The sequence below is a fragment of the Trachemys scripta genome, chromosome 22 (genome assembly GCF_013100865.1).
Source record: "Trachemys scripta elegans isolate TJP31775 chromosome 22, CAS_Tse_1.0, whole genome shotgun sequence".
Taxonomy (NCBI): domain Eukaryota; kingdom Metazoa; phylum Chordata; order Testudines; family Emydidae; genus Trachemys; species Trachemys scripta.
In genome coordinates this window covers 8,632,300-8,659,095 of record NC_048319.1, presented here as the reverse complement: position 1 = coordinate 8,659,095, position 26,796 = coordinate 8,632,300, and the positions used below count along the sequence as shown (strand labels likewise).

General features: G+C 57.3%; 1 protein-coding gene across 4 annotated transcripts; it reads left to right on the top strand.

The window, feature by feature from the left end:
* Positions 1–6,656: 6,656 nt before the first annotated feature.
* On the top strand, positions 6,657–19,934 carry CREB3L3 (cAMP responsive element binding protein 3 like 3). Of its 4 annotated transcripts, none has more exons than XM_034754946.1 (10): positions 6,657–6,814; positions 10,743–10,879; positions 11,409–11,703; positions 12,656–12,774; positions 14,120–14,257; positions 15,004–15,110; positions 15,467–15,535; positions 15,929–16,013; positions 16,851–16,947; positions 17,794–19,934. In XM_034754946.1, exons 2-10 carry the CDS (start codon positions 10,745–10,747, stop codon positions 18,126–18,128), a joined length of 1,380 nt encoding a protein of 459 aa, XP_034610837.1. In that variant the 5' UTR covers positions 6,657–6,814; positions 10,743–10,744; the 3' UTR covers positions 18,129–19,934. The 4 variants fall into 4 exon arrangements, with proteins under 4 accessions (XP_034610837.1, XP_034610838.1, XP_034610835.1 ...); XM_034754947.1 differs by having other exon boundaries at positions 11,406–11,703; positions 14,123–14,257; XM_034754944.1 differs by having other exon boundaries at positions 11,406–11,703.
* The last annotated feature ends 6,862 nt before the right edge of the window (positions 19,935–26,796 follow it).

Here is a 26,796-nt window from a genome sequence, read left to right as displayed (position 1 = left end):
AGGGGGGTGGGGGAGGAGTGGTGGGGGTAGGTTGTGAGGTAAAGGGATGAGATAGGGTGGAGGGATAAGGGGGAAGGACAAATGGGGTGGGGTAGGGTGGAGGATGGAGGGATGAGGCGGGAAGGAGGAATAAGAGATGGGTGGGAATGGGGGGGTGAGGGATAGAGGGATGGGATAGGGTGGATGGTGAGGTGGGGTAGGGATGAGGGGAGTGGGGGATGGAGGGATGGGGTTGGGGAGCTGGGGATGAGTGAATAGGACTGGGTGAACAGAAGGACGGTGGGAGTGGAAGGTCTGGGCTTTTACGGAGTTATTAGCTGGGAATAACAATTTCTGTAACTTTAGTTTTCATCATGCAGATTTCCAGGTGTTCTCATCAATAATAAATCTTAGACTTTTTGGAGAAGTTGGAAGGATGCAGTCAGACCCACCGTTCTGTCTGTCTATGAGCCATCTGCCTGCCTAGCTACTCAGATGGCTCCCTGCCTCCAGAGCATCTGAGCACTTCCTACGGGTTTTAAAACAGAAAGAACAATAACACTCTCTTTCTTCCTCCCCAGCCCATAGGAGAACTAACTGCATTCGCTTATAATTCATATGGGTGTGTGAGAGAGTGAGGGCAAAGAGATGATACTGCTTTTAGTTCTGACTCTGAGCATCATGTGGACTCAGGGATCGTGCTCCTTGTAGAGCAGTATTCTGCTACTGATCTTGGCTGGTCCCAGATGCTGCAGAAGACGGGAAACTCTCCCGTTCCAGGTGTGTGATTTTATCCCAGTCGGGTACCGATACCAGGGTGTTGGCTGAATTAGAAATCTAGGTAATAAATACATGATAAAAGAACTAATCATTATCAATGAATCATAACCAAGAATAGATTCCCTCATGACACACTCTCTAGTGATCCGCTCATGCCTCAAATCACAGTCTTGTGTCACCAAGTTGTTCTTCCTCCCCTCTTCCCGGGTCACCCCCCTGGTTGCCACCCAGACCTGGGCTAATCAATTGGAACCCCCCCTGTGGGCTTGGTTGTGAAGCTGATGAGATGGCATTGCTTCATTGATCAAAGGGCAATGTTCAGTTGCATAATTACATGCAGGCAATTAAAATCAAGTGCACTCCTGATCCCGGCAAACCCTGATAACCGAACGTTGGTACCAGCGCCAAGTGGGTGAATTGCCAGCATCAGTTTTGACAGACAGGTTGTGACCAAAAAAAAAACCCAAAACCCCAGCCCAAGCCACTTTCACGTTTCTCCTCTTCCAGTTAATGCTATAACATCCCCTCTGTGAGCTTCTGACTCCCACAAAATAGCAGGTGAAATTCAGTGGTGATAAATGCAAAGTGAGGCACATTGGAAAACATAATCTCAACTGTACATACAAATGATGGGGTCAAAATTAATTGTTACTACTCAAGAAAGATCTTGGAGTCATTGTGGATAGTTCTCTGAAAACCTGGTCAATGTGCACCAGCAGCCAAAGAAGCTAACAATGTTAGGAACCATTAGGAAAGGGATAGATAAGACAGAACATATCACAGTGCCACTATATAAATCCATGGTACGTCCATATCTTGAATACTGCCTGCAGTTCTGGTTGCCCCATCTCAAAAAAGATATATTAGAATTGAAAAAAGTCCAGAAAAGGGCAACGAAAATGATAGGAGTATGGAACAGCTTCTGTATGAGGAGAGATTAAAAGGAGTGGGACTGTTCAGTTTAGAAAAGAGATGATTAAGGGGGGAGGGATATGATAGAGGTCTATAAGATCATGAATGCTGCAGAGAAAGCGAATAAGGAAGTGTTATTTACCCCTTCACATGACACAAGAACCAGGGGTCACCCAATGAAATCAATTGGCAGTAGGCTTAAAACAAACATAAGGAAGTGCTACTTCGCACAACACACAGTTAACCTGGGGAACTCGTTGCCAGGGGATGTTGTGAAGGCCAAAAGTATGACTGGGTTCAAAAAAGAATTAGATAAGTTCATGGAGGATAGGTCCATCAATGGCTCTTAGCTAGGATGGTCAGGGATGCAACCCCATGCTCTGGGTGTCCCTAAACCTCTGACTGCCAGAAACTGGGACTGGATGACCGGGGATGAACCACTCAATAAAATCCTCCCTTTTAGTCCCAGAAGTCCCAGGATGTCAGCCCCTTTTGATGAAAAATTTTACTTCAGGCCTTTGGCACAGCCCCTTGGTTTCCCATCTGGTTTGATACAGATGTTTATTTTACCTTTAGGTCTCTTTACTACAAAGCACCTTGGATACTTTTGTAGCTAGAGGGGGCTGCAAAAATTAAAATGTGTTACAACAGAGCCCTGCTCATTTGTTGGGGGAATGACACAAACCTTTGGAAAATCAGGAGCTTGGTGAATTGGAGAAGCGTAATACAGCTGCTTCTGCCTGAGTTCGCTCAGCTTTTCAGCCTGCTGGGTAGTCAGACGGCCTTTCCACTGTGGTCAGGGTGTTGTGCAAACTACTGAAAACCCACTGAAATGCAGCCACCTCTGGGGTGGGACGCAGCCGCTGTATAACAGCACACAGCAATGCTACACAACAGCTCAGGACAGGAAGTGAAGGAGAATACAGTATTCACTTGATGCGGTATGTAGGGAGACAGAATAGAATTGCCTAGGAGGCTGCCTTTAACAGTACAAATCTTGCAAAAAGTGTCATGGGCTCTAATCACAAAGCTCGCAGGCCTTCGGTTTTGCATTTCAGCTGAAAGACCTTTCCACTCCCAGTGACTTACGGCATGAAGTTTAAGGTGTATGGGAGTTGGAGGCTGGCCAGCCATACTTTCGAAATGCCCCAAGCCTTTTTTCTTTCTTCCTTCTCCCAGATTCTCTGCTATGGGCGAAGAAGAAGGGATGCTATCGGAGGGTCTCTAGTGAGCTGTAGAACTGAGCTTTAATCGACACGGACTGCTCTGCATGGGCATCCCCGCGGCACAGGCTATGCGCCCAAAGTCCTAGCCCAGCACGTGCCACCTCAGCATCAAACCCAGGATGGAAGGGGGAGGTAGGGTGACCAGATGTCCCGATTTTATAGGGACAGTCCCGATATTTGGGGCTTTTCCTTACATGGGTGCCTATTACCCCCCACCCTCTGTCCCGATTTTTCACACTTGATATCTGGTCACCCTAGGGGGAGGCAGTCTCTTTGTTGGCTTTTCCACCGTCCTGCTTGGAGGCCAGGGGAGGATGCCCCCAGCAGCCTGGAGTTAGCTGCTCTCTGCTGCCGTTATGCTCCAGGTTCTTCTGATAATTGTCAGTTATTCCCCAAGCTGCCTCCTCCAGAACGTGAAGCTGAAACTTGCGACCTTTGCACCAAGTGCCATGGATAACCCGGCAATAAAATCACACACCTGAGGACATTGCCCAATGCAGGCTCCTGCCCCGATGCTATTGGAGCTGACAGCACCTGGGGAACAGGATTAAAAAAATCACAACTTCCTCAGGAGGTGGTGGGGTGTGTGTGTGTATGAACCTGTATGCACCCACTAAGCAGCATTAGAGCTCTGTCTCTCTTCGGCAGTGGGGGAGCTCTGTGTATCGCCTGGACTGTTGCCCAAGAGAGCAGCTCCACATTCCCTCTTGGGAGCGATCTAACGGGCCCTGAATTTTGATAGACCCTGTTTAGTCTTACGCCTTCCCTGTCGATTTTGACTGGAACCTGCTTCTGAGCAGAGGCAGACTGGAGCATACCTCTGAGATGGGGTCAGTGGGCTTCGCGGGGGAGGCGATCTGCTAAACTCACCCTCCAGATCTGCCAAGCAGGTGCCTAGTGGCCAGTCTCCACTGTGTTCACCTGAGCTTGACCACTGGGCTTCAATCCCTAACGGCGCCCCGCTCCCTTAAGGCCCGATTCTGTGCACCGCTCCGCATCTCCCATGAGGTGCTGGGCGTCTGCAACTCCCGGGGACATCAGCAGATGCTGAGGGCCCCCAACGCCTCCTAGGATCAGGCCGTTGATTGCTAATCAGAAGATGTTGTGCAATGAGATAACAGCGCTAGACGCTGACCTTGCATCTCACTCATGGCCTTGCCCCTCGCCCCGGCCCCTTGCACCACGCCGCAGTCACAAGGTTTCTTACTCATCTGGGCTTCGGGATCCCTCTGCCGGGGGGAAAATCCGCCTAGGCCTCCCACTGCTGGAGGGGACGGCTGGGCCTCAGGCAGAGGGGATGCTTGTATATTTCCCACCTTGCTCCCTTCCCAGCATTCCCGGCCCCAGAGGCACAATCAGGATCGATTGCCAAGCCTACCATTCCCCTGTGACAGCCTGGAGCTGGGCTGGCCTGGCAACTGGCTACTACATCTCGGGCCTGGGCTTCCATGGCCCTTCTCTGACTTGCCCCACATGACTGAGAGCAGGATCCGACCTTCGCTGTCCTAGCGCCAGACGGGAAGCACCGTAGCCACAGCCCAAAGCATCCACTTGCCCAGATTCAGAGGTTTCCATGCATGGTTATTGGAAAAGCCTCTGAAACAGGCATTTTCCGCCCGAAGGGCAAACCGGCCCCATGCAATAACGCAGAGTGAACAGCTCCCACAATCTGCACTGAGAAAATCACCTTCCGGGCCACATCGCTCCTCCCATTGCCCACCGCACCAGCCGTCAATGTCCTCCGTAAGTCCAGGAGCTTCTCTGGCCCCCGTGGCTGCAGTAAACAGGCACCTGACAATCATTCACTCTCCCAGCTCCCCTGGCAAATCTGTATCATTATCTCCACCTTACACAGGAGGAGCTACTCAGAGGGATGCCGTGACTTGTCCACGGTCACCCCGGAAGTCTGTGGTAGCATCAGGATTTGAACCTTGATTTTCCGGAACCCAAGACCACAAGCCCGGCCTTCCCGTCAACAGGCTCATCCCAGTCTGCACCTCGGACCTCATCTGCTACCATCTTTGTGCTCTGTTTATCCACCAGCCTCAACACTGTTCGTCTCCTTAGGATCATAGAAGCAATTCCTTCGAACAGTCAAGTTACAGAGCCCTCCCCAGAAGGGTTATAATAGAAATTGGCAACGTCTTCACCATTACAATGATTCGTAGAGTTTAAGGGCAGAATACACCTTTAGATCATCTGGTCTGACTTCCTGTATGTCACAGGCCGTAGATTTCACCGCTAGCCCTGTCCTGGGCCTGCTAACTAGCGAACCGCTCAAGTACAACTTCCGGAGAAGCAGCCAATCTTGATCCGAAGACATCAAGAAATGGAGAATCCGCCCTTCCCTTGGGAGCTCGGTCCGTTGGTCAACCACCTTTGCTGTTAAACATTTGTGCCATAATTCTCATTTGAATTTCTCTGGGCAATTTGTAGCTGTTGGATGACTTTGTTTTACATTAACTGCAGCTGGGCGTTCGGGACCGCTTCACTCCGATCCAGGCCTCGCTGCTGTCATCCAGGCCTGCATCACTGCAGTGCGCTCTACATGGGAGTACTCTCAAAGTCTTCCCAGAGGCCTTACCTGGTGTGGATGGCTGCCTGTCTGGTGAGGTTAGCCGTAGGGCTCTTCGCCTAACAGCCAGCCATGGAACAGACCCATCAAAACTGGACTGGTCTATGAAGTTCAGGACGTGTGGCCTGTCCCCTCTAATTTCCAGTGTGCCCATCACCTTAGTATCTGGGCAACGTGATAAGCTCAGCTGCTGCACTACTGGGGAGAACAACTCATGTGCTTGAAGAAGCTACAGGGGAGCTGCTCCGGCAGTGCTATCGCCCCATAGGCACCTGGCAGGCCAGAGCCAAGAGGCCTGACTGGGTTGTCACTGATGCTGGCGTAAATTTGGAGTGACTCCATTAAAGTCAATGTCCAGGCAGTCCAAGTGAGAGCCAGGTCAGACCTCAGGATGTTAGTTCCACCCATTCCATCACCTGGTCCCATATGGGAATTCTGCCCACTGAGGGAGGAAGAAGACAGAGCAGGATAATAACGAGGGAGGAAGAAAACAGACCAGGATAATAACCTTCTACTCCTTAGAGGTTTACATCCATCGATCTCAAAGTGCTTAAGAAGGTAAGTACCATTATCCCCATTTCACAGGTGGAGAAATCAAAACACCAAACCTTCTCCTTAGAGGTTTACATCCGTCGATCTCAAAGAGTTTAAGAAGGTAAGTACCATTATCCCCATTTCACAGGTGGAGAAACCAAAGCACGGAGGTTAGGTGGCTTGGACCAATGTCACACAGCAAGTCAGGGCCAGAGCTGGGGGTAGAACCTAGGAATCCAGGTGTCCTGCCATGTGCCCTGGCCTCAGAAGGCCGGAAAGGCAGCTCATGTGTTTATGATACGGGATAAGATAAGGGCGCGAGTCCAAGGCAACATCTTCCAAATGCCCCGGGATTATTTCTGACACCCAGAAAATGTGATTAATGCTGATGCGTTGGTCTAGCAAAAGGGAAATCGTTCCTGAAAGTGGGTGAGAGTTCACAGAGAGATGGGGCGGGCTGGGACTTTGCACCGCCGGGCCCAGTGCCCACCCTGGCTTGGAGAACAACAAAAACATCTCGGTAATAGTTACCCAGCTCCCCTCAGCCATTACCGCTCCCCTCTAGCCGTCAATCAGCATAGAGCCCTTTGCCCCACTGTCCAATCAGAACCGGGGAGGGTTTTGCAATCCTTGAGGCTATTTCTGCTCCGTTGGAGTTTAAACTTTGCCACTGAGTGAAAGAAGCTTTGGGGAGAAGCAGAGAGAGAGAGAAGACTCATCCCAGCCACCAGTGCTTCCCGGGGTTTGCCGGGAACCCCCAGTCCACATCGGCAGAGGCCCTTGGAGTGGGACTTGGCTATAGACAGAGGTGAGTCCATGGGCTAATTCCTCCAGAAATCTGTCCTTTTGGTGTCTTTTCCTAGCAGCCCTGAGTTTGGCTATCAGTGCCACACAAACAACAGGACAAAGGTCGGGACAGGGGGACAGAAAAGTCCACTGGCCAAAGAGTGATTTAATAACAACCGATTGCTGTTAATAGCGTATTAATTAGCAATTTCCCACCCAGACTCAAGCAGCTACCTTAGAAAGTCTGCCTTGGGTTGGGGTGTGTTTTTTTTTTTTCCATTATATTTTTCAAACTTGCCATCAACCATTGGCATCTCCATTATAAGCATTGAGTCCAGATCCGGTCACTGAATATTCGTCTGATGCCTATAAAATGTGATTCATGCTGGTACCTGTTTGTTTCTTAGGGCCAGAATTTTCACAAGAAATGGGTCCTAGGTGGTATGATACAAATGAATCATCACCACTCCTCATTTGGGCTGCCAAATAAGTATCTAGATTTTCACAAGAGCTTTGTAGCACAACAGGGGCAGCTGGGAGTTAAGATTTGGAGTATCTGTACTGTAGTTAATTACCTAGACGGGAGCTGAGCTCTTTTGAAAATCTGGCCTCATAGCTTCAGAGCGCGGCTGGCTGGGAACTGATTTGTTGGGTACCTGCAAAAGATTTCGATGAAAACAAAACAAGACTTTGTCAAGATTTGCCGCCCGAATTTTTCGCCAAACTGAAACATTTTGGCCAGCCAAACTCCAACCAAAAAACCGTTGGGTTTGTGGCCAAGCAAAATGATTCAGTGGCTGAAGAGGGAAACCTTTTCAGGTTTTTCAACAAAGGCCCCCAAATTTCTTCAAAATTGGCCCTTTCCTGAGGAAAAGCTGTTTGGCACCGAAAAAACGTTTGGAATGAAAAACATCATCGCCGTTACTCCAGAGCCCAAGGGTTGTGTTTGCAGAAATAATTAACGGGCCACAGTTTGCTTTAGCCTGGGGTAGACTGGGAGGAGCTCTGCAGTGCGCCTGATCCTCCTTGGCCTTGTGCTAGCCACCGATTTCCGATTCCTCCCGGTGTACGACACAAGACAGCCCCTCGGTGCTGGGTTTGCACCGGGGAAACGGGAGCCCAAGATAGGGGCAGATGTAAGAAATCAAGCTCAGTTTTGCATCCACTGTGCCCTCCCCCAGGTCAGCCAGCTCCTGCCCCTGGAGGGGGAAGGACCCAAAGTCAAGTAGCTGTTTTGTGGCTCTCTGTGGAGAGCCTAAAAAAGAGAGCTGAGAGGCACTCAGAACTCAGAGGCCCCAGAACCCTGTGGAGGGCCACGCTATGGGGCAGGAGAAAATGGACAGCCATGAAATCACCCCGGCTCTGTAGCTGCGGAGTGAGTCCCAGGCAGGGGTCAGCTCAGAGGTTCCTGGTTGCCAGGAAACAATTAGTTGCTCATTATTTCAGGTGGGCACCAAGTGAGCCCATCACCCAGTCACCTCCCCTCTTAACCTCCCAAAGGCAGCCGCTAACACCTCCCACTCCCAGTCCTCGATCCGCCTCCATCGGCTCTATCCGCCTCAGGGGCCACCAGAAAGGGCTCTGCAGGCCGAGGACTATTCTACGGGCGCAAGCCAGGGCCTGGGATGTAGCAAGGATGCTCCAGGTTTCAGGTCCTCTTGCTTTGCCTCTCTGAGCCCAGCCAAGTTCTCGCCTACGTGAGGCAGGAGGGTGGGATATTTGGGTGCTTTGGACACTTCTCTCCAGCCAAGGGCCCTCTCCCCGCGGCTGGGACGGCCACCTCCTCTACGTTGGCGGTGCGTCCTGACAACCGGCCTTTGGGGGTTTGCCAGCACCATTTCCTCATCTCCAGGGGCTCAGCAAGGTGGGGTTGGCACATGCAGGAGGGAGTCTGGCATCTGCCCATTTCCAGAGACCTGCTGTATGGAGGAGAATTGCTGATCTCCGGGGACCCAACGGGGTGAAGCCCTCGTGCTTGGAGCAGTTTGGAGGGACCTTTATTAGTCACCAGCTTGGCCCAGGAGCCTCCCTCCTGCATGTCAGAGATGGGGGGAGCGGGGAGGCTCAGAGCTATCAAAATGCTAACCCCTGCCCAACAGAGCGGTGCAAAACAATAGAACGGACCCTAGCCACTTAAGACTTATTGGGTGTCCCTGCTCTGCTCCCCACAGCCCCTGGGAACTCCAGCACAGCAACGGGGAGAGAACTCGGCTGTGCAACGACATTTCCTGTCTCTTAAACTAATGGAGAATCTCTCTTAGGTGCTGGCAGTATAGGGGCTATGAAACACAGGCTAGGTGTTTGGATTCCCTCCATTAGAGGGTATTGGTGCACACATATGCACGCAGGCACACAAAGACAAAGACACCGCCCCACACACTTCTTTGTGTCTACACAACAGCCAAGATTTTCAGCAGTGACTAGCAACTTTGGGTGCCCAACCTGAGACACTTTAAAGGGCCCGACAGTTGGAGGGGCAGGTGAAAAGCAGCGCCCTTTATGGTGACTTAAGTCAGCCCCCCAGAATCACTCATCCCCTTGGGAAATAGTGGCCTGTCTTTCCCTAAGCGCGGGCCTCGAGGGAGCCGCCCAGGGCCAGCCCCTGCCTACGCTACGCTGGGGAAACGCTGCAATGTTGTTCCCTCCCAGCTGGAGGCGCTGCTGGAGACAGCCAGGGCAGACGCAGAGAGTCAGACGGGGAGAAAAGTTGGAGGTTCAGAGTCCAGCAGTAAATGTGGCTCCAGTCAGGCTGAGCGGGAGCGGGGGCGGGGGGGAGGGGGAGATTCTAGGAAGAGGCAATAAACCCAGCCGTGAGGCCTGGTTAGGCTCCATGGCCAATGCTGAGGGAAGGGGAACGAACCTGAATGTTCCCCACTCCCCCTGGACTCTGTCCCCATTCCCAGGCCTGGGGGCAGGGCCGGCGGGGAAGGGGATCCCCATCCCAAGGCTGGGGGGGACACGGCACATGCCAGGCAACGAGCTGAAGAAACAGAGAGAAGAGGAGCTGGTGGGGAGATGATTCCCCAGGGGAGGCAGGTGTCACGGAGTCCCCGGGCAATGCTCTGGAACTGCTCCCCACAAAGCCAGTCAGGACTTTGGGGAGCCTCCTCTCCCATGGAGCAGACTGTCTTCAGGGCAAGAAGTTCCCACGGCTTCACCTTCCTGGGACTGACCTTGGAGCATTCAGCATATGCCCGTCCGTGCGCTTCCCACAGCGAGTCCGCCCAGGCCGGGTCCTGGGGAAGCCAGAGGGTCCTGCACCCCCACTTCGCCGTCAGACGTGACTCTCAGCCAGCCAGTAAAACAGAGGTTTATTAGATGACAGGAACACAGTCTAAAACAGAGCTTGTAGGTCCAGCGAACGGGACCCCTCGGCCGGGTCCATTATGGGGCCCAGCAAGCCAGACACCCCCGTCTGCACTCACTCCCCGTCCCCAGCCAGCTCCAAACTGAAACCCCCTCCAGCCCCTCCTCCTCTGGGCTTTGTCTCTTTCCCGGGCCAGGAGGTCACCTGATCTCTTTGTTCACCTTCAGCCATCCCCTTGCAGGGGGGAAGGGCCCCGGCCATTTGTTGCCAGGAGTGTCGGTGATTTATGCACACTGGCCCTTTGCTCTGCAACAATCTCACCCCCTAGAGACTTAAGAAATGCATAGGGGAAACTGAGGCACCCACACAATATTCAGAGGAAACATTAAGAACAGTCCCACTTTGTCACAGCAGGGCAGGAAGATTCGCTCTCCCATCCCAGTTCTCACTATATCCCTGAGCCCCCCCCCACCTCTGCACCCCAAGCTCCTCGCTGGGCCCCCACCTCTGCACCCCAAGCTCCCCACTGACCCCCCCGCAGGTCTCTGCACCCCAAGCTCTCCGCTGAGCCCATCCCCAGCTCTGCACCCCGGGGTGCCCAGGGAGCTGGCCTGGCCTTACGGTACTGTCTCTTCCCCAGCAGACATGGCCTCCAGCTGCCAGATGGGCAGCATTGACAGCCTGGAGCTGCTGGACCTGCTCTTTGACCGACAGGACGGGATCCTCCGGAACGTGGAATTCGGGGGCCACACGGCCGGCTGGCCCGGGCCAGAGCAGAGTGTGAGTTCCCCTCCCCCAGAGCCGGGGCCAGCGGGGGAGGCAGGGGCACATGAGGGAAACACCAGCCTGGTCTCCCAACCAGGAGTTCCCTAGGGACCCCTCTGCCTGGGAGGCCAACCAGTCACTGACTGATCCGCCCAGTGCAGAGCACTAGTGCCGGGGATGGGGAGGGGGAGGCTGACCCCACCTCCTCCCCTGGGTGCACTGGGGTCCCCTCCCCTGGGTGCACAGGGATCCCCACCGTGCTACTCAGTGCACTGGGAGCCCCACTCCCTCCCCTGGGTTCACTGGGATTCCCACTCCATGCACTAGTGCCAGGAGCCCCTCCCCACCCCTGGGTGCACTGGGATCCCCACCCCATGCACTAGTGCCGGGAACCCCAGTCCCAGCCACACCCCCGCCCCCGGCTGGCTCATGCTCTGGCAGGGCGTGTCCATGGGCAGGCCGATGCCCGGCTCCATCCATGCCCTGCTTCCCCCTCCTGTGGGTGACTCGTCTCCTGGTCTCATTTCTGTCTCTTCTCCAGCAGCTGCCCGGTGCCCAGGAGAACGAGGATTTCCTCAGCTCCATCCTGGGCTCGGGGGACTCCAGCTCTGACTCCCCGATCTGGTCCCCTGCAGCCAGTGACAGCGGCATCTCCGAGGACCCGAACTCGGACCAGCTCGACAGCCCCCAGCACTACGTGCCCACAGGCAGCCCGGGGGGCTACTCGGATGGGGGGCCCGGTGAGCCGGCGTACCCCTACCAAGAGTCCTCCCAGGCCCAGCCCGCTCCCAGCCTGCCTGGGGCTGACCTGCGGGAGGCCGAAGTCTCCATAGACCTTGGTGAGTTCAGGTGTGGAGCTGGAGTGGGGGGAAAGGGGAGCCTCATTGGGGAGCCTCATTGGGGAGCCCAGGATGAAGGGAGCTGGGGGGCTTAGCGGGGAGCCTGGGGTGCAGAGCTGGGGGGGGCAGCAGGGAGCCCGGGGGATGGGAGCTGGGGGGGCGGTGGGAGGCCCGGGGGGGAGGGAGCTGGGAGGGGGACTCAGCAGGGAGCCGGGGGGGCAGAACGGGGGGGGGGGAGCGATGTGGGGGGCAGACGGGTGCGCACGCAGCCTGTGCGCGGGGCCTGAGCGGTCCTTCCCGAGCACACCAGCCCGTCCGGCGTGGAACTGCAGCGCGAGTGGATCTTGCCGGTAACACCCCGAGTCACCAGCAGATGGCGGTAAATCCCGCTGGTTGCAGCCAGCCCTGGCACAGCGAGGAACCTGCAGCCAGAGCAGGTTGGGGGCAGGGCCGCCCGGGGGGGGGGGGGGGGCAAGTGGGGCAATGTGCCCTGGGCCCCGCAGGGGTCCCCACGAGAATATAGCATTTTATAGTACTGCGAATTTTTTTTATGGAAGGGGCCCCCGAAATTGCTTTGCCCCAGGCCCCCTGAATCCTCTGGGCGGCCCTGGTTGGGGGAGCTGGGGGTGGGGGTCTGGCAGCTGGAGCCCCAAGTCCCAGGGTTAGCTCCACACTCAGGGCCTGATGCTCCGTCAGCCCCCACCCCGTGTCGTCTGGTGACTCGCTCCCACGGGGCGCGGGAGGAGCCGGCTCGGGGGCGGCGATGAGCCCGGGTGCCAAGCAGGTGGCGTCAGGTCCGCAGGACTCCAGCGAGGGGATCCTGCAGGAGACTCAGGGGGTGGAGTGGATTGGGGCCTGGACACCAGGGCTAACTCCCCGAGCAAGAAGCCGGTCAGCTGGCCCAGGGCATTGATCACACTGACCCCCCGTCTCCCCTTGTCCTTCATCCCAGACATGTGGAATCCTGTTTTTTTCTCGGAGAAGAGTGGTGACTTGCCTGCTCCCACTCAGATCGCCGCTTCCTGCACCCTGACGGTGAAGGACCTGCTGCTGTCCAGCAACTGTGAGATGGTGAGGGCCTTGCATTCCACCTGCCCATCCCCAGGAACTCCCCATCCATCCACCTGTCTACCCATCCCAACCCACTATCCATCCCCCCATCCATCCACCTGTCCCCCCATCCTTCCCTCCATCCATCCACCTGTCCACCCATCCCAACCCACTATCCATCCCCCCATCCATCCACCTGTCCCCCCATCCTTCCCTCCATCCATCCACCTGTCCACCCATCCCAAACCACTATCCATCCCCCCATCCATCCACTTGTCCCCCTGTCCATCCTTCCCTCCATCCATCCACCTGTCCACCCATCCCAAACCACTATCCATCCCCCCATCTATCCCCCCATCCCCCGTCTTTCCATCCATCCATCCATCCATCCATCCATCCGACCATCCATCTGTCCACCTGTCCCCACCCACTATCCATCCCCTCATCCATCCATCCAGTCCCATCCACTCTCCATCCATCCACCTGTCCACTCATCCCAACCCACTATCCATCCCCCATCCATCCACCTGTCCCCCCGTCCATCCATTCTCCTGTCTACCCATCCCCACCCACTATCCATCCACCTGTCCCCCTGCCACCCTATCCATCCATCCATCCATTCCCATCCACTCTCCATCCATCCATCTGTCCACCTGTCCCCATCCACTGTCCATCCATCCATCCTCCGCAATCTTACTGTATCCATCCGTCCACCTCTCTATATCCTCCATCCATCCACCTGTCCCCCTGTCCGTCCATCCATCCATTCCCATCCACTCTCCATCCCTCCTTCCCCATTTGCTCTGTAATTACTGGATTGCAGAAGGTCAGGTCCAAAGAGTCCGATTCTCTCTTGCCCTGCACCTTGCGCAGTCATTTGCACCCGTGCAAAGGGATGTAAAATGTCCCCAGAGCAGAGCGGGGCATTTTACAGCCCCTGTGCCCTATTGTACACAACAGCATGAGCTGCAGGGCAGTGGCAAACTGGGCCAAGCGCGTGTTCATTAGGGTTTGAAAGTTTGGCATAGATAACCCTGGTCAGGGCTGGGCAGATGACAAGCAGGGACTGCGAAAAGCGTCCTCCACTAGGGGGCAGTGCCTGAGGACCTGAGTCCATTCCCGTCATATCTCTGCTATTCCAGGCCTGCCGCCCACCCCCAACAGCGCCCCTCAATCCTGACCTTGCAGCCTTGGACTTTTCTGACCCTCCCAAAATCTCTGGTTCCCTTTGAGGTCTGCAGAGGGGTCAGGTGGGCTTGCCCTGCCCAGCTGGGAGGATGGCCATGTGGCCGGGCTCTCGGAGCAGAACCGGGGGGGCAGGGGCCAAGGCGCTTCCAGGGATAACACATTGGTGCCATTGACACAGCAGCAGCAGCAGCTGATGACCCCAGCGCTGTTGAGACAAAGTCATGGGCACTGCCAGGAGCTGGTGCTGACAGAGGACGAGAAGAAGCTGCTGGCCAAGGAGGGGGTCACGCTGCCCACCCAGCTGCCCCTCACCAAGGTAAGGAGAGGCCAAGGGACGGGATCCCCCCGGGTCACCTTTACAGCTGAGTCTTATCCTTCCAGTGCATGGAGAGCCAGCGGGGTAGGCGTGGAGGGGGTTGGGGGCGTGGAGGGCCATGGGAGGGGGGTCCCTGCTGGGCTCATTGTGGACTCAGCCGTAGGTTCTGGTCTGCTGTTGGCTTCTGGAGCAGATCTAGGCCACGGCGGTGCCACCGACTCCAGGGGTGTGGTGGTACTCGCTCACCCCAGGGTTGAATTGGACCCCAGCGGAGGAGCCTGGGTGGGAGTGAGGGACAGTGAATGGGCCACGGGGGTGGCTTGTAGGACAGGTCTTGGTGGATGCCCAGGCCCTGGGGGAAGTGGGTTGTTCACACAGGAGAGATCAGCCCTTGGGGGCTAGGGGAGGGAGAGCGGCGGGGCTGGCTTGTTCGCCATCCCCAGAACCTATGCTCCCCGCTGGGCCATCTCAGCCGAGGGAGTTTGGTTAGCGTCAGAACTCCTGGGTCCTATCCACTGGGGGGCCTTGAGCAGGTCCCCTCCCCTCTTGGTGCCTCAGTTTCCCATCTTGGGGGGGGGGTCAGGTAACTGCTCCCTGCAGAGCATTCCAGCCCCCCCAGTGAGAGGCGCACAGTAGTATCTATTCTCCGGGGTCACAGGGCGATGGGCTGTGGGGCTGGGAAGGACCCCAGTCAGGGAGTCCCCGCCCCAGCGCCATGGTCCGGGCTCTGCCCTTCTCTCCGGCAGTACGAGGAGCGAGTGCTGAAGAAGATCCGCCGGAAGATCCGGAATAAGCAGTCGGCTCAGGAAAGCCGGAAGAAGAAGAAGGAATATATCGACGGGCTGGAGAGCCGGTGAGACCCCGGCCGCTCTCGCCGCACATCCGAGCAGGATCTGCCTGCCTCAGGCTGGAGCCGGCTGGCTCTGGGCCCCACTCCCCGGTGCCCTGCCCCTCGTGCAGTCATTTACCGCTGGCCCACGGGGGCACAATGCCCCTGGGCTGGGCTGTTGGCAGTGCAGACTCGGGTCCTCTCTCTAGACGGGAACCTGCTTCATGCCCCTACCTAGTTCCCACCCAGCGCTGCCCCACGGAGCCGTCTCTGCCCCCACCCCAGTTCCTATCTCAGCCCTGCTTCCCCATGTGCCATCTCTGCCCCCCGCCTTTCTCAGCCCCCCAGCGGCTCACGCCTCCTCCCGCTTCTCCCCCCAGGATGTCGGCCTGCACGGCGCAGAACCAGGAACTGCAGAGAAAAGTGCTGCACCTGGAGAAGCAGAACTCGTGAGTCCAGCTCCCTGCTGCCGGGGGGATGGGGGCACTGGCTGTCTCCCCCTTAACCTGCATAACCGGGTGATCCGGCTGCAAAGAGAGCCCAGGGGATGCCTCCCCCAGACCCCCTGGAAGTGAAAGTTACCCAGAGCCCCCCTGGAGATGGCCCTGCTAGCTCCCACCGCGGCCATCAGGGCAGGCTGGCTCCCTGCACTTGGCCCCGGGGCTGCAAACAGAGATGGGCCCAAGTCGCCCACTTCAGCCCTGCCGCCCCCTGGTGCCTGGCAGGGGGCTTTGATCTAGTTCTAACTTGCCCCGAGGGATGGGTCTGCCCCTGGGGCCCCCCGGGGGGGCAGTGCTCCCCCCTTCAGCGCCTGCCTCTGACCGGGTCTTTTCCGCATCCAGGTCCCTCCTGGAGCAACTGAGGAAACTCCAGACCCTCGTGGTGCAGTCGACTAACAAAGCCGCCCAGACAGGGACCTGCATCGCGGTGCGTGGAGATCTCTCGCCATTTGCCCCCTTCTCTGCTGATGCCCCCAAGGGGGGCTGGGCCTTGCTTTAGGGGAGCGGGGGGCTCTGCTGGGCAAGACGTCCTGGACCCCCTCCATCTCCTTTCCCCCCACTGCCTCCATGTAGCCACGAGACCCCTATTCCTGTGCAGGGGTACGGCCCAGCAGCAGCTGGGGGCTGCACCAGCACCCCCGGCTCTGCCATTGCCTCTGTGTTGGGGGTGGGCTCTGTCATGGTCTGGCTCCGAGGAGCTTTGCCCCCCCACACACACACACATACTGCTGCTGACCACAGGATGGCGCTCTGATACCACGGGAACGGGCACAGGCAAGGAAGGGTAGATGGACAGGCGGGCAGACAAACATCACAGAGTGTATGGGGCCCGATAGAGAGTCAGAGAGAAGTGGGATGAATGGGGATGGAAAGAGAGCGAGACAGACAGAGAGGTATGAACGGGGCTGGATGGACAGATAGACATTGGGGGTATGGATGGATAGACAGATAGACACTGGAGTATGAATGGGGACGGACGGACAGACAGACAGAGGGGTATGAATGGGGATGGATGGACAGACAGGGGGATATGGATGGAGATGGATGGATGGATGGATAGACAGACATTGTGGTATGAATGGCGATGGAAGACAGACAGACACAGACTCATGACCTGCTCCCAGTGTCCCTAGGGAAGTTGAAGTAGGTCCTCTGGCTGGTACCCAAGTTCCCCTCCTCTTGCTCCCCCAACCCACGGACGGGGGGGCAGGAGACCATGACTATCGGAGGGACCAGCTGACGTCTCTCTCCCTCTGACTCGCAGGTGCTGCTGCTCTCCTTCGCCCTGATTGTCTTCCCCTCCATCAGCCCCTTTGCCCCCAATAAAGCGGAGCCGGAAGGTGACTTTGGGCCGGTGAGAGGTACGTGCTGGTAATGTGCAGAATGCAGTGGGAGTTCAGGGGTCCACAACATGCCGGCAGCTCCCTGGGAGCTGAGGGGTCCTGCACAGACCTACTGGCAATGGACGGTGTTGTGGTTAAGGTCTGGGAGACAGGACAGCTGCCTTTCAAGCCCGGCTCTGCCATGACTCGCTGAGTGACCAAGGCACTGTCCCCAGGTCCGTGCCTCAGTTTCCCAGTATGTACCACCAGGAGGATACTGATGTGAGATGACATCGGTGGTGGGGTAAGCAGGGCTGAAGCTAAACCCTTGTCCACAGGCAGTACCCCCGCCCCCGCCATTCAGATGCTAGGCAGGGAAGCTGCCGTCTTCCCAGTCAAAGTAAAACACAAGGGCTTTACATTAAAATTTGGTTTAATAAAAATTCCCCTGGCACTTTTTTTTGCAGTCTGAATGCCAACCTGGGTAGCTCTGCCTTCCTAAATGCCCCATAGAGCTTTCACTAGACAGTGGTTCTTTTTAATTCCTGGGGCCGCAGAGCACTGCAGGGTTGCTGCGAGCTGTTAAGCAGTCACCACGTTCCACCCCAGAAGTGGCTGCATTTCAGCACTGGAGGGAACACGATCCCGAGGCAGCATTGCCGTATACTGTTATGCAGCTGTCTGGTTCCACCCCAGAGGTGGCTGCATGGTAGTACTGGGTGGAGCAATTTCCGTGCCCTGTAAAGAACCATGGGGTGCAGAATGATTCTCACAACTTGTGGGGGAAGGGCGGGGGGGAGGGGCACTGCTGAATGGTGTTGGCTGGCTGGCGCTGGGAGACGACCCACTGATTGGGTTTGTGCCCCCTCCGCTCCCCCGTGGCAGTATTCTCCAGGTCTCTCCACAACGCTGCCTCCTCCCGGGTGGTCTATGCCCTGATGAAGGACGGCGCCGAGAGCCCCCAGGAACCGGAGAATCCCGTGTGGACGGAGTACGCCGGCGAGGCCCAGGGCGAGCCCCGGGGAGTCCTCCGCAAATTCCTCAGCAGCCAGGCGCTCGGCAAGCCCCGGGCAGAGGCTCCACAGGCCAACGGGACCGGGGCCCTGCCGCAGGACGGACACTCGGACTTGGAGGGGCTGAGTCACGACGGCCCCATGGCGGCCTCGCTGGCCTGGACAGAGCCCAGCCAGGTGCGGCTGGAGCCGGCCGAGGAGCTGTGAACGCCCCCGGCTGCCTCCCCTGTGCCCGGCCAGCGACGGCGTGAGCGGGAGGGCCGGGAGCCGCTGGCCAGGACCCCGGCTGGGGAGGGGGCACTGATGGGAGTGCTGCCCTCGGGGGCTGCCTGGGGTGGGGTGTGGTGAGAGTGAGAGAGAAAGGGGGTCAAAAGAGGGGGGGCAGCTGGCTCCTTGGAGGCTCCAGCAATCGCCGGGGAGGGGAGCCTGGCCCCTGGGCAGCTGCCATTTCACCCAGCCCAGACCTGCAGGGGAACAAGACTCTCCGGCCCCCATCCAGCCTTCCACCCCCCTGGGCTGGGGCACGGTCACCGCCAGGTCCCCTGGAGATTCCATGGGCTGGGAGGTTTCCCTGCGAATTGTCTGACATTTCCCCGTCCTCTACTGCCCCTTCCCCCCTTTCGGTGACGCCCGTTGGGGATTGCAGACGTTTATCCCAGCGCTGCCCGTCCGTCCCAGCTCCACATGTGTGTCTCTTCTCTGTGCTCCCTTGGCTTGGGGAGGGGAGGTGGGGACCTGCACAGAGCGGCCCAGGAAAGGGACGGGTCGGTCCCCTCCCGGCCCCACGGCACGTGGCCTCTGGGTGCATAGCCCCCAAATCCCCTCAAAGGCCCGGGGAGGTGGGCAGAAACTGGGCCGCCCTGCAGCTCCACTTTGCAGGCTTCTGGGCAGCCTGGAGCGGCTGGGGGGTGGAGGGGGATCCAGAGGCAGTGGGGAAGGGGACCGGGCAGTTTCCAAATGGGAGCCGATCCTGTCGGAGAAAGGCGCAAGGGGGAGCGGGGCCCTTTGTGAAAACGGCGGGGGACGGGCTGGAAAACCACGGGTTGCTCTCCCCAGTGTGTGGGGAGCTGGTTAATACTCAAGGAAGGCCCCGGGGACATTGGCTAGGGGGCTGGAGTGCAAGCGAGTCGGGGCTCGGGCTCTGCCTGCGCCTAGCACTGCCTCTCCTGGGGGGCACGGAGGGGATGGGGTGGGGAGTTGAAATGGCCAGGCACAGCCCGGGGGGCACAACCCCTTAGGAGCCAAGAGCTTGCTCCTGAGTTCAGCAAAGCAGCACTGACCGCACCTGGCAGCTGTGATGCACCAGGCCCGGTGCTGGGATCCGGCTTAGCCGCCAGGCAGAGGAAAAGCGTCAGGAGCTGCGCGTGTGTGAGTGTGAGAGAGACGCTGCTGTTGGTCATGTGCACAGGGCCCCCGGCCGCGCAGTGCGATGGGACGCCAGGGCTAAGATGCTGGAACTGAACCACCTAAGCAAGGCAGTGTGAGCCCCGCCTGGGTGCCTCCCCCACTTCCCTCGGGGAGCCTAGTCCCCAGGCTAATATCCGGGGGGGGGAGGCATAGGGAGAACCTCTGAGATGGTGGCGACTGACCCCGCCTAGGGTCTCAGAGCCCTTCCCCAGAGGGAGGCATGCGAAATCCAGGGCTGCCCAGAGGGGGGAGGGGGGGCAAATGAGGCAATTTGCCCCAGGCCCCGCCGGGGCCCCCATGAGAATATAGTATTCTCTAGTATTGCAACCTTTTTTTATGGAAGGGGCCCCCGAAATTGCTTTGCCCCAGGCCCCCTAAATCCTCTGGGCGGCCCTGGCGAAATCCAGCTGGTGCCAGGGCAGCCTGTGTCCCTGGCTAGAGTGGGGCACACGCTGCGATTCTCTCCAGGGGGCCCTCGCATGGCCGGGGGGGAGGGCCCGGCGGGGGATGCTGGGATATTTGGTGTTTCTCTGTGTTTGGGGGCAGGGGGTGTGGATTGGTTTTTTTTAAGCCTGAGTTTTCGTCTCCTAATAAACTATTTTAGAAGAACCGGCTGTGGAGTTTGGCGGGGGTGGAACCAGGAAGGTATATGGGGTTGGCCAACACTGGGACGGCCAAAGGCCAGCACCCGACCGCCCGCGGCTTTCCACCCTCCCTACCCCCGAGGATACTTCCCCTGCACTCTGCCACTGACCGGATTGTCAGATGCGCCAATGGGAGCTGCAGAGGCTCCAAAAAATCTGCCCCATGGGGGACGGGCAGGGCACCGTGAGGAGGGGGCTCCCTCCTCCTGCAGATTCCCCTGGCCCGGCTTCCTGCTCCACCAGTGCCCGCCCGGCTTTACGCTGTCCTCCTTGGCACTCACTCATGGATGGGGGGGCAGCAGAAGCGAGCTAGCACAGACTTGGAGGGGCGAGCAGCTGGGGGAGGGATGCCCGGGCAGGGCCAGATAAACGTGTCCAGGACCATACGGTTGTAGCTGGCTGAACAACAGAACAGGGGCCTGGTAGCGCTTCCTGGGCGGTGGGGGCTGAGGGCACATGGGTCCTTGGGAGTGGCAGACCTGTGGGACTGAAGGAGGAGGGGGCAGGTACAGAGGTGGGGGGCTGGCACAGTGAGAATAAGGAGGCGTCGGCCTTTCCTTGCTGGAGACCTGGCTGCAAATCCCAGCGGAGGGTCACGGGCCAGGCAGGTGCGTGCGTCACAAATGCAACCACGGCTCAGTAGCGAGTCGGGGCAGAAGGGGGCCCCCAGCAGGCACGTCCCCTTCGTTCCTAGAGGGCAGCAGTCCAAGTCACCCCCATTGCTGGCTGACTCCCCTCTGCCCACCAGGGCAGGGCAGGGCAGGGCCCGGAGATAACCAGAAGATTCAGTCTCCAGGGCTCTTAGGTTTGGTTTTATATGGTGTGTCTACGCTGCAATCAGCCACCTGCAGCTGGCCCGTCCAGCTGACTTGGGCATGCAGGGCTCGGGCGATGCTTGGGCTGTGGCCGGAGCTCTGGGACCCTCCCACCTCTGTTGTTAATGGCCATGTCGATCCACCCTTAGAGACTACACCACAAGGACTCTTGGGTCCAGTAGGACCCTACCCGGGGCCAGCTGATTAGCCCATAACGGCCCGGCATCCTGGAAAGCCCAAGTCATGTTGTATTTATTTCCCGCACGGTGCACCTGGTCTGGGGCAGGCCCAAAACACAGTCCCACGTCACGCCGCACACCCCTGCTCCAGCATCTTCTGCCACATCCAGACTCCACCTTGGTCTCCACTTGCCCTTTCAGCAGCACGGCCGCCCCAGCCTTCCCCGCAGGAGACCTTCCAAGCATCTCCCTGACTTCCAAGGTTGGCAGAGTAGCACCACTGCTGGTCTAAGGCCCTCAGCCCTCTCCCGGCCCTGGCTCTCTGGCTCTGGACGAGCAGCAGACTTACCCCTGTGCTGCTTTGCTGTCCTCAGCCTCCCCCAGAGCCCTCCTGCCCTTCCTTGGAAAGGCCCCTCCCCATTCACACCTGTCTTCCGCTCACGATTAGCCCCAGCTGCCACCTTGCTCTTTAATCAGGTCCTCCTGGGAGGCACGTGTGCTGGCAGAGAGGTGCTGGCCCCTCTGCACTTAAAGGGGCCAGTCACCCAGGGGCTGCAGGAGGGCAAACGTGGTGCCCAGCTATCTGTGTTGCCACTTGTCCAGCTGTGAAGGATGGGGAGGGATAGCTCAGTGGTTTGAGCATTGGCCTGCTAAACCCAGGGTTGTGAGGGGATCTGGGGCAAAATCAGTATTTGGTCCTGCTAGTGAAGGCAGGGGGCTGGACTCGATGACCTTTCAGGCTCCCTTCCAGCTCTAGGAGATGGGATATCTCCATATATTAATATTAAAGGAGCAGGGTGGGCGTCCCAGCCCCATTCTACATTGGATCATGACCAAGGGATTCCTCTGCTCTCCTCTGGAGAAGCGGGTGGGGCAGCCCAGAGGTGGCCGCATTCCAGCAGAGGGGGAGGGAGTTCTGCCTGTGGAGGCCGCACGCTGCTCTGGGAGCCTTTGGGTAGCGATGCTCTAGAAAAGCGAAACCAAGAAGTAGCATCATCTCCATCGCTCTGGGCGTTGGACGCTCGCCCTCCCCACGTAACCTAACCACACGCTTCAGGGCGCAGCATCTCCTTCATTACCTGCAGCACTGAGCAAGGGGCCCGCTGTACCAGAGGAGTTTTCCCCTTCCCTTCTAGCACTAGGCCTGGGCCCTGGCTGGAGACAGACCTCAGCCTTGCTAGGCCAACGCCTTGTTCCTCTGCATTCAGCTTTCCTCAGGCGAGGTCCTGACCACAATGTGGGCGGAACCGAGGGGCTGTGAGATGTCATGGCGGGGGGGGGGGGGGGCGGCGCTTTTACCCTTTGATGCCTGATAGATAGATGGAGTTTGCCATAGACACCCTGGGCTCCTGACTGGCATCGAGAGAGAAGAGTGCCAGGCTGGTTGGTGTGAGCAAACAGGCCAGCCCAGGAGAACGTGGGGAGGGGAGGGAGCAAATTTCTGGCGGGCAGGAAATCAGGGCTGGGCATTGTTACGAAAGAGAGGATTTCCCCTGGTGTCCTTAGCCCACATTTCCCCTTCACCTTCTGCCACGGGGTAGCCAGTTGGCTTCCGCTCTCCCCTCCACCCCAGAAGTGGCTGCATTTCAGTGGCTGCGTGTGGCCAGGGACAGATCCTGAAGTCCTGGGCTTGGGCAAACTCCCCTTAACGGCAAAGGGAATGTGCCAGAGTGCAAACTGAGTGAGGACCCTCGGGATTTGGCCTTGATGTGGCAGCAGAAGTTGAGCAGGGCAGTCACGGATCGGGCATGACAGAGAGAAGCTGGATCAGTGGGGAAGAAGGCGGAGCAGAGCTCCACCCAATCAAAGGGTCGTTAGACTGTTAGGAGCCTAAATACTCTGAGGATCTAGGCCTCTGTCCCTGATTCCGGGCCTGATTCCCGTACCCCGGGTGAGCACATTCCCAGGCTGGCAGCTCCCTGGGGCCTGCGCTCCCGAGAACAGCTCGGCTTGTTCGCAGCCCTGCCTTGCTTTCGTCCTCAGCCTCAGTTATCCTCAGGCAGCAAGCTGCATCCCGAAATGAAATGGATGGAGCAGGGGCTGGGCAGAGCAGCTGACTCCGTAAGGGATGGCAAAAGCATGGGGCCATGCCCCCGCAGCGCCTCCCAGAGTCAAGGAGAGGTGTGGCGCCTCCGGGAACTCCCAGCGAGGTCCAGAGGCTAGAGCACTGGATGGGGACTCAGGAGACCAGGGAGCTAGTGCCAGCTCTGCTACGGCGCTGCTGTTTGACCTTGGGTGAGTCACTTTGCCTCTTGGTCTGTTGAGATTGTCAGCTCTTTGGGGGAGGGCTGCCTCTTCTTCTGTGTTTGTACAGCACCTGGCGCAGTGGGACCCTGATCTTGGTTGGGGGGAGCCTCTTGGCACCACCATAATAATGAGGGGCTCCCAGGGTCAGGTTCTTTGGCTCTTCTCTTATTCAGGCATAACCCCCCTAGAGCGCAATGGAAGTTTTGCCCGAGTAAGGACAGCAGGACGACGCTAACGCAGAGGCGCCGTGTGGAAGGAGCAATGCACGGCGCTGGCTAGTGGATGTAGCCAGCCAGGGCTCTTGGTGCAAAGATGCCAATCGTCACTTCTCACACCCTTGGAGTCGGGGCAAGGCTGATTAAAATGCACCAGCCACCAGAGCTGTCATTACTGCCCTGGATAAGAAGGGCTCGAGGATGAAAATTGCAGCCTCACCCAAGGACGCTTTGCCAGGCTTAGAAGCGGATGCCAATCCCATTGGGGGTGGAGGACGCGGGGGATGAGCTCCAATTTACAAGTCATTGATTTTGTTCGGAGCTGCGGAAGCCCGGGGGGTTCATTTGTCTTCGATCGCAGGGAGCGAGCTCGCTGAGTGCGCCAGAGTGCGACCCAGCGGGGACGGGGGGGTGGGTGGGGGTGAGATGGAGCCGCCTTTGAAGGGACAGCTCATGACGCTGAGGGCACGTCGACACTCCAAACTGGCAGTGCATGTCCTTAGGTCACCTGGAGCGCGTCCACCGACCTAAGAGGGGCAGTGTGGGGAGTGGACAGCCCGGTCTCTCAGCTCCACTGGCAACTCCCTGTTGGACCCCGTCTGCCCCACAGGTCCCCAGCACGTTGTGTCCCCGCCCCGCTCCCTATTCCCTGCCTGTCAGTGCAGTAGGGTGGGAAGAAGGGGACGCTATGGGATGAGAATCTCAACCGTTAATTCTCCCTTTCGTCCTTCCCTGCCAGGAAATTAGTCATGAATTTCTTCTCCACGCACCACCTACTCTGCAGTCCCTTTGCCAACAGGGCCTTGCAAATGCGTGCGGTTGGAAAGTTGTACCGTTCGGGTACGTCTACACTGCAAAAAAATGGTGAGCTCCTAACTGGGGCTAGCTACCGCGGGACAAACTCGAGTTCAGCCCCCGACTCCTCCGTGGGCTTTCCCTGGAGCTGCTCACCCACGCGGCTGCGTCTTCACTGTTCTTCTCACCTGAGCAAGAGAACCCGAGTTCAGAACGTGCCTTGTTTTGGCAATGTAGACGTACCCTGAGTTATAAAAGTCCTGTGATGTTGTTTCTGATGGCCAGTTCCTGTAGGGGTTGCAAAGTGGACGTGTTCCAACGGGCTGCGTGGTTTGAAATCAGTGTCTTAGTCGGAAGGTACGTGCATGAATTCCAGGGTGGGTTGTAGGGCCCTGGGGGCACGTCTACACTGCATTGTAGCCCCAGGCTTTCCAACCCACCCTTGAGCTTCCATCGTGCATTGTAAACCTGGGCATTGTACACCGGGTCTTCCAGCCGTGCTAACGCCCACACGGCACTCCCAGCCCTCCTGACTCGGGTCTGCCGCTCGACCTGCGTCCACGCTGCAAAATGACAGGGCTCGGCGCTCTGACCCCGCCCCACTAGCAGGGTCCTGGGACCCAGGGCCTGAGGGTTTGCTGACCCAAGTCAGACTGATTCGTGTGTGGACGGAAGTGGGGCTTGGGCTCAAACCTGAGTCAGAGGGCGAGCGTAGTTAATTCATGCAATCCAAGAACAGGACCCATCCCCCATGACTTACTGCTATGTCCCTAACCCATCACAGCCCCGCTGTGTATTCGAACGCAGCCCCGTGCAGAAGGCTAGCACACGGCCAGTGCGTCACTGCCGTCCTCTCTAGGCCCTGATTTGAAGACTTAAGGATTTCAGTTGTGCCTGGCCTTCGCGCTGGCCTGCTGCATGGGCTGAATTTCACCCACTGCGCCCTGCGATGGTTCCTTGTTTAAGTCGCAGGTTACTTCTGTTCCCTGATTGGATGGCTTTATGGGACTGACCACCAGCCGGTACTGCCAATTGCAATCTGACAAGTGACTATAATAATAATACAGAACCCTAGCTTTCCTCTAGCACTTTTCATCCACAGAACGCAAAGCTCTTTACGAAGGAGGTCCCCGTTTTAGAGCTGGGGAAACTGAGGCACAGAGCATGGCCGTGACTTGCCCAAGGTCAGCCAGCAGGTCGGTGGCAGCGGTGGGACCAGACTCCATGGCTCCTAGCACCCTGTCCAGCAGGTCACCCTGCCTCCATGACTCAACTGCTAGGGAAATCAAACATCAGTGTGTCCCCATCAAATCCACTCAAATCGAAACGCACTTTCTGATCAGAGCGGCTCTTTTCAGACAATTTTCTCCCCCGCCTGCTCAGTTCTACAGACTCCCAGGACACTCTGATCCTCCTGGGTTCCTATTTGCAGACGCGATCTCCCCAACAGACCCTTTCAATCGCTCTCTTCCGTGTCACCTACGCCGAGCGCCGTGGTGGAGCGCAGCAGCTGGACTGGCTACAATAGAAGCTGCCAGTGTGTGTCTCGTGGGCACCAGAATTAAAGATTCCTGGCAGTTTTAATGACGCAGACAAGCAGCAGGAGGGCACAATCTATGGGAGCTCGTCCCTCAGTTTGAATCTAACTTGTTTGCAAACCTGTTCTGGGCCTGATTTGGAGAGGTGCTGAGTACTTGCAACTCAGGATTGGACCCTAAATGTTTTATGGGACGTCTGTCATTTAAGGATAATGTCTGGGCGTAGTGTAATGTAATGGGAGTGGACTACATCCACCCTGATTGAATTGGCCCTGTCAACACTGGTTCTCCACTTGCGAAGTAACTCCCTGCTCTCCATGTGTCAGTATATAATGCCTGCATCTGTAACTTTCACTCTATGCATCCGAAGAAGTGAGGTTTTTACCCACGAAAGCTTATGCCCAAATAAATCTGTGAGTCTTTAAGTGCCACCAGACTCCTTGTTGTTTTTGTAGATACAGACTAACACGGCTACCCCCTGATATGGGCGTAGCTCAGCGAATCATAGAAATGTAGGACTTAAAGGGACCTCCTGAGGTCACCTAGTCCAGCCCCCTGCGCAGAGGCAGGACCAAGTCAACCTAGACCAGCCCTGACAGGGGTTTGTCCAACCTGCTCTTAAACACCTCCAGTGACGGGGCTTCCACCACCTCCCTTGGACACCTAGTCCAGAGCTTCACTCCCCTGAGACTTGGAAAGTTTTTCCTAATATCTACCCCAGTGGTAGACAACCTATGGCACGTGTGCCGAAGGCAGCACGCGAGCTGATTTTCAGTGGCACTCACACTGCCCGGGTCTGGCCACCGGTCCGGGGGGCTCTGCATTTTAATTTAATTTTAAATGAAGCTTCTTAAACATTTTAAAAACCTTATTTACTTTACAAACAACAATAGTTTAGTTCTATATTAGAGACTTGTAGAAAGAGACCTTCTAAAAACGTTAAAATATATGACTGGCACGCGAAACCTTAAATCAGAGTGAATAAATGAAGACTCGGCACACCGCTTCGGAAAGGTTGCCGACCCCTGATCTAAC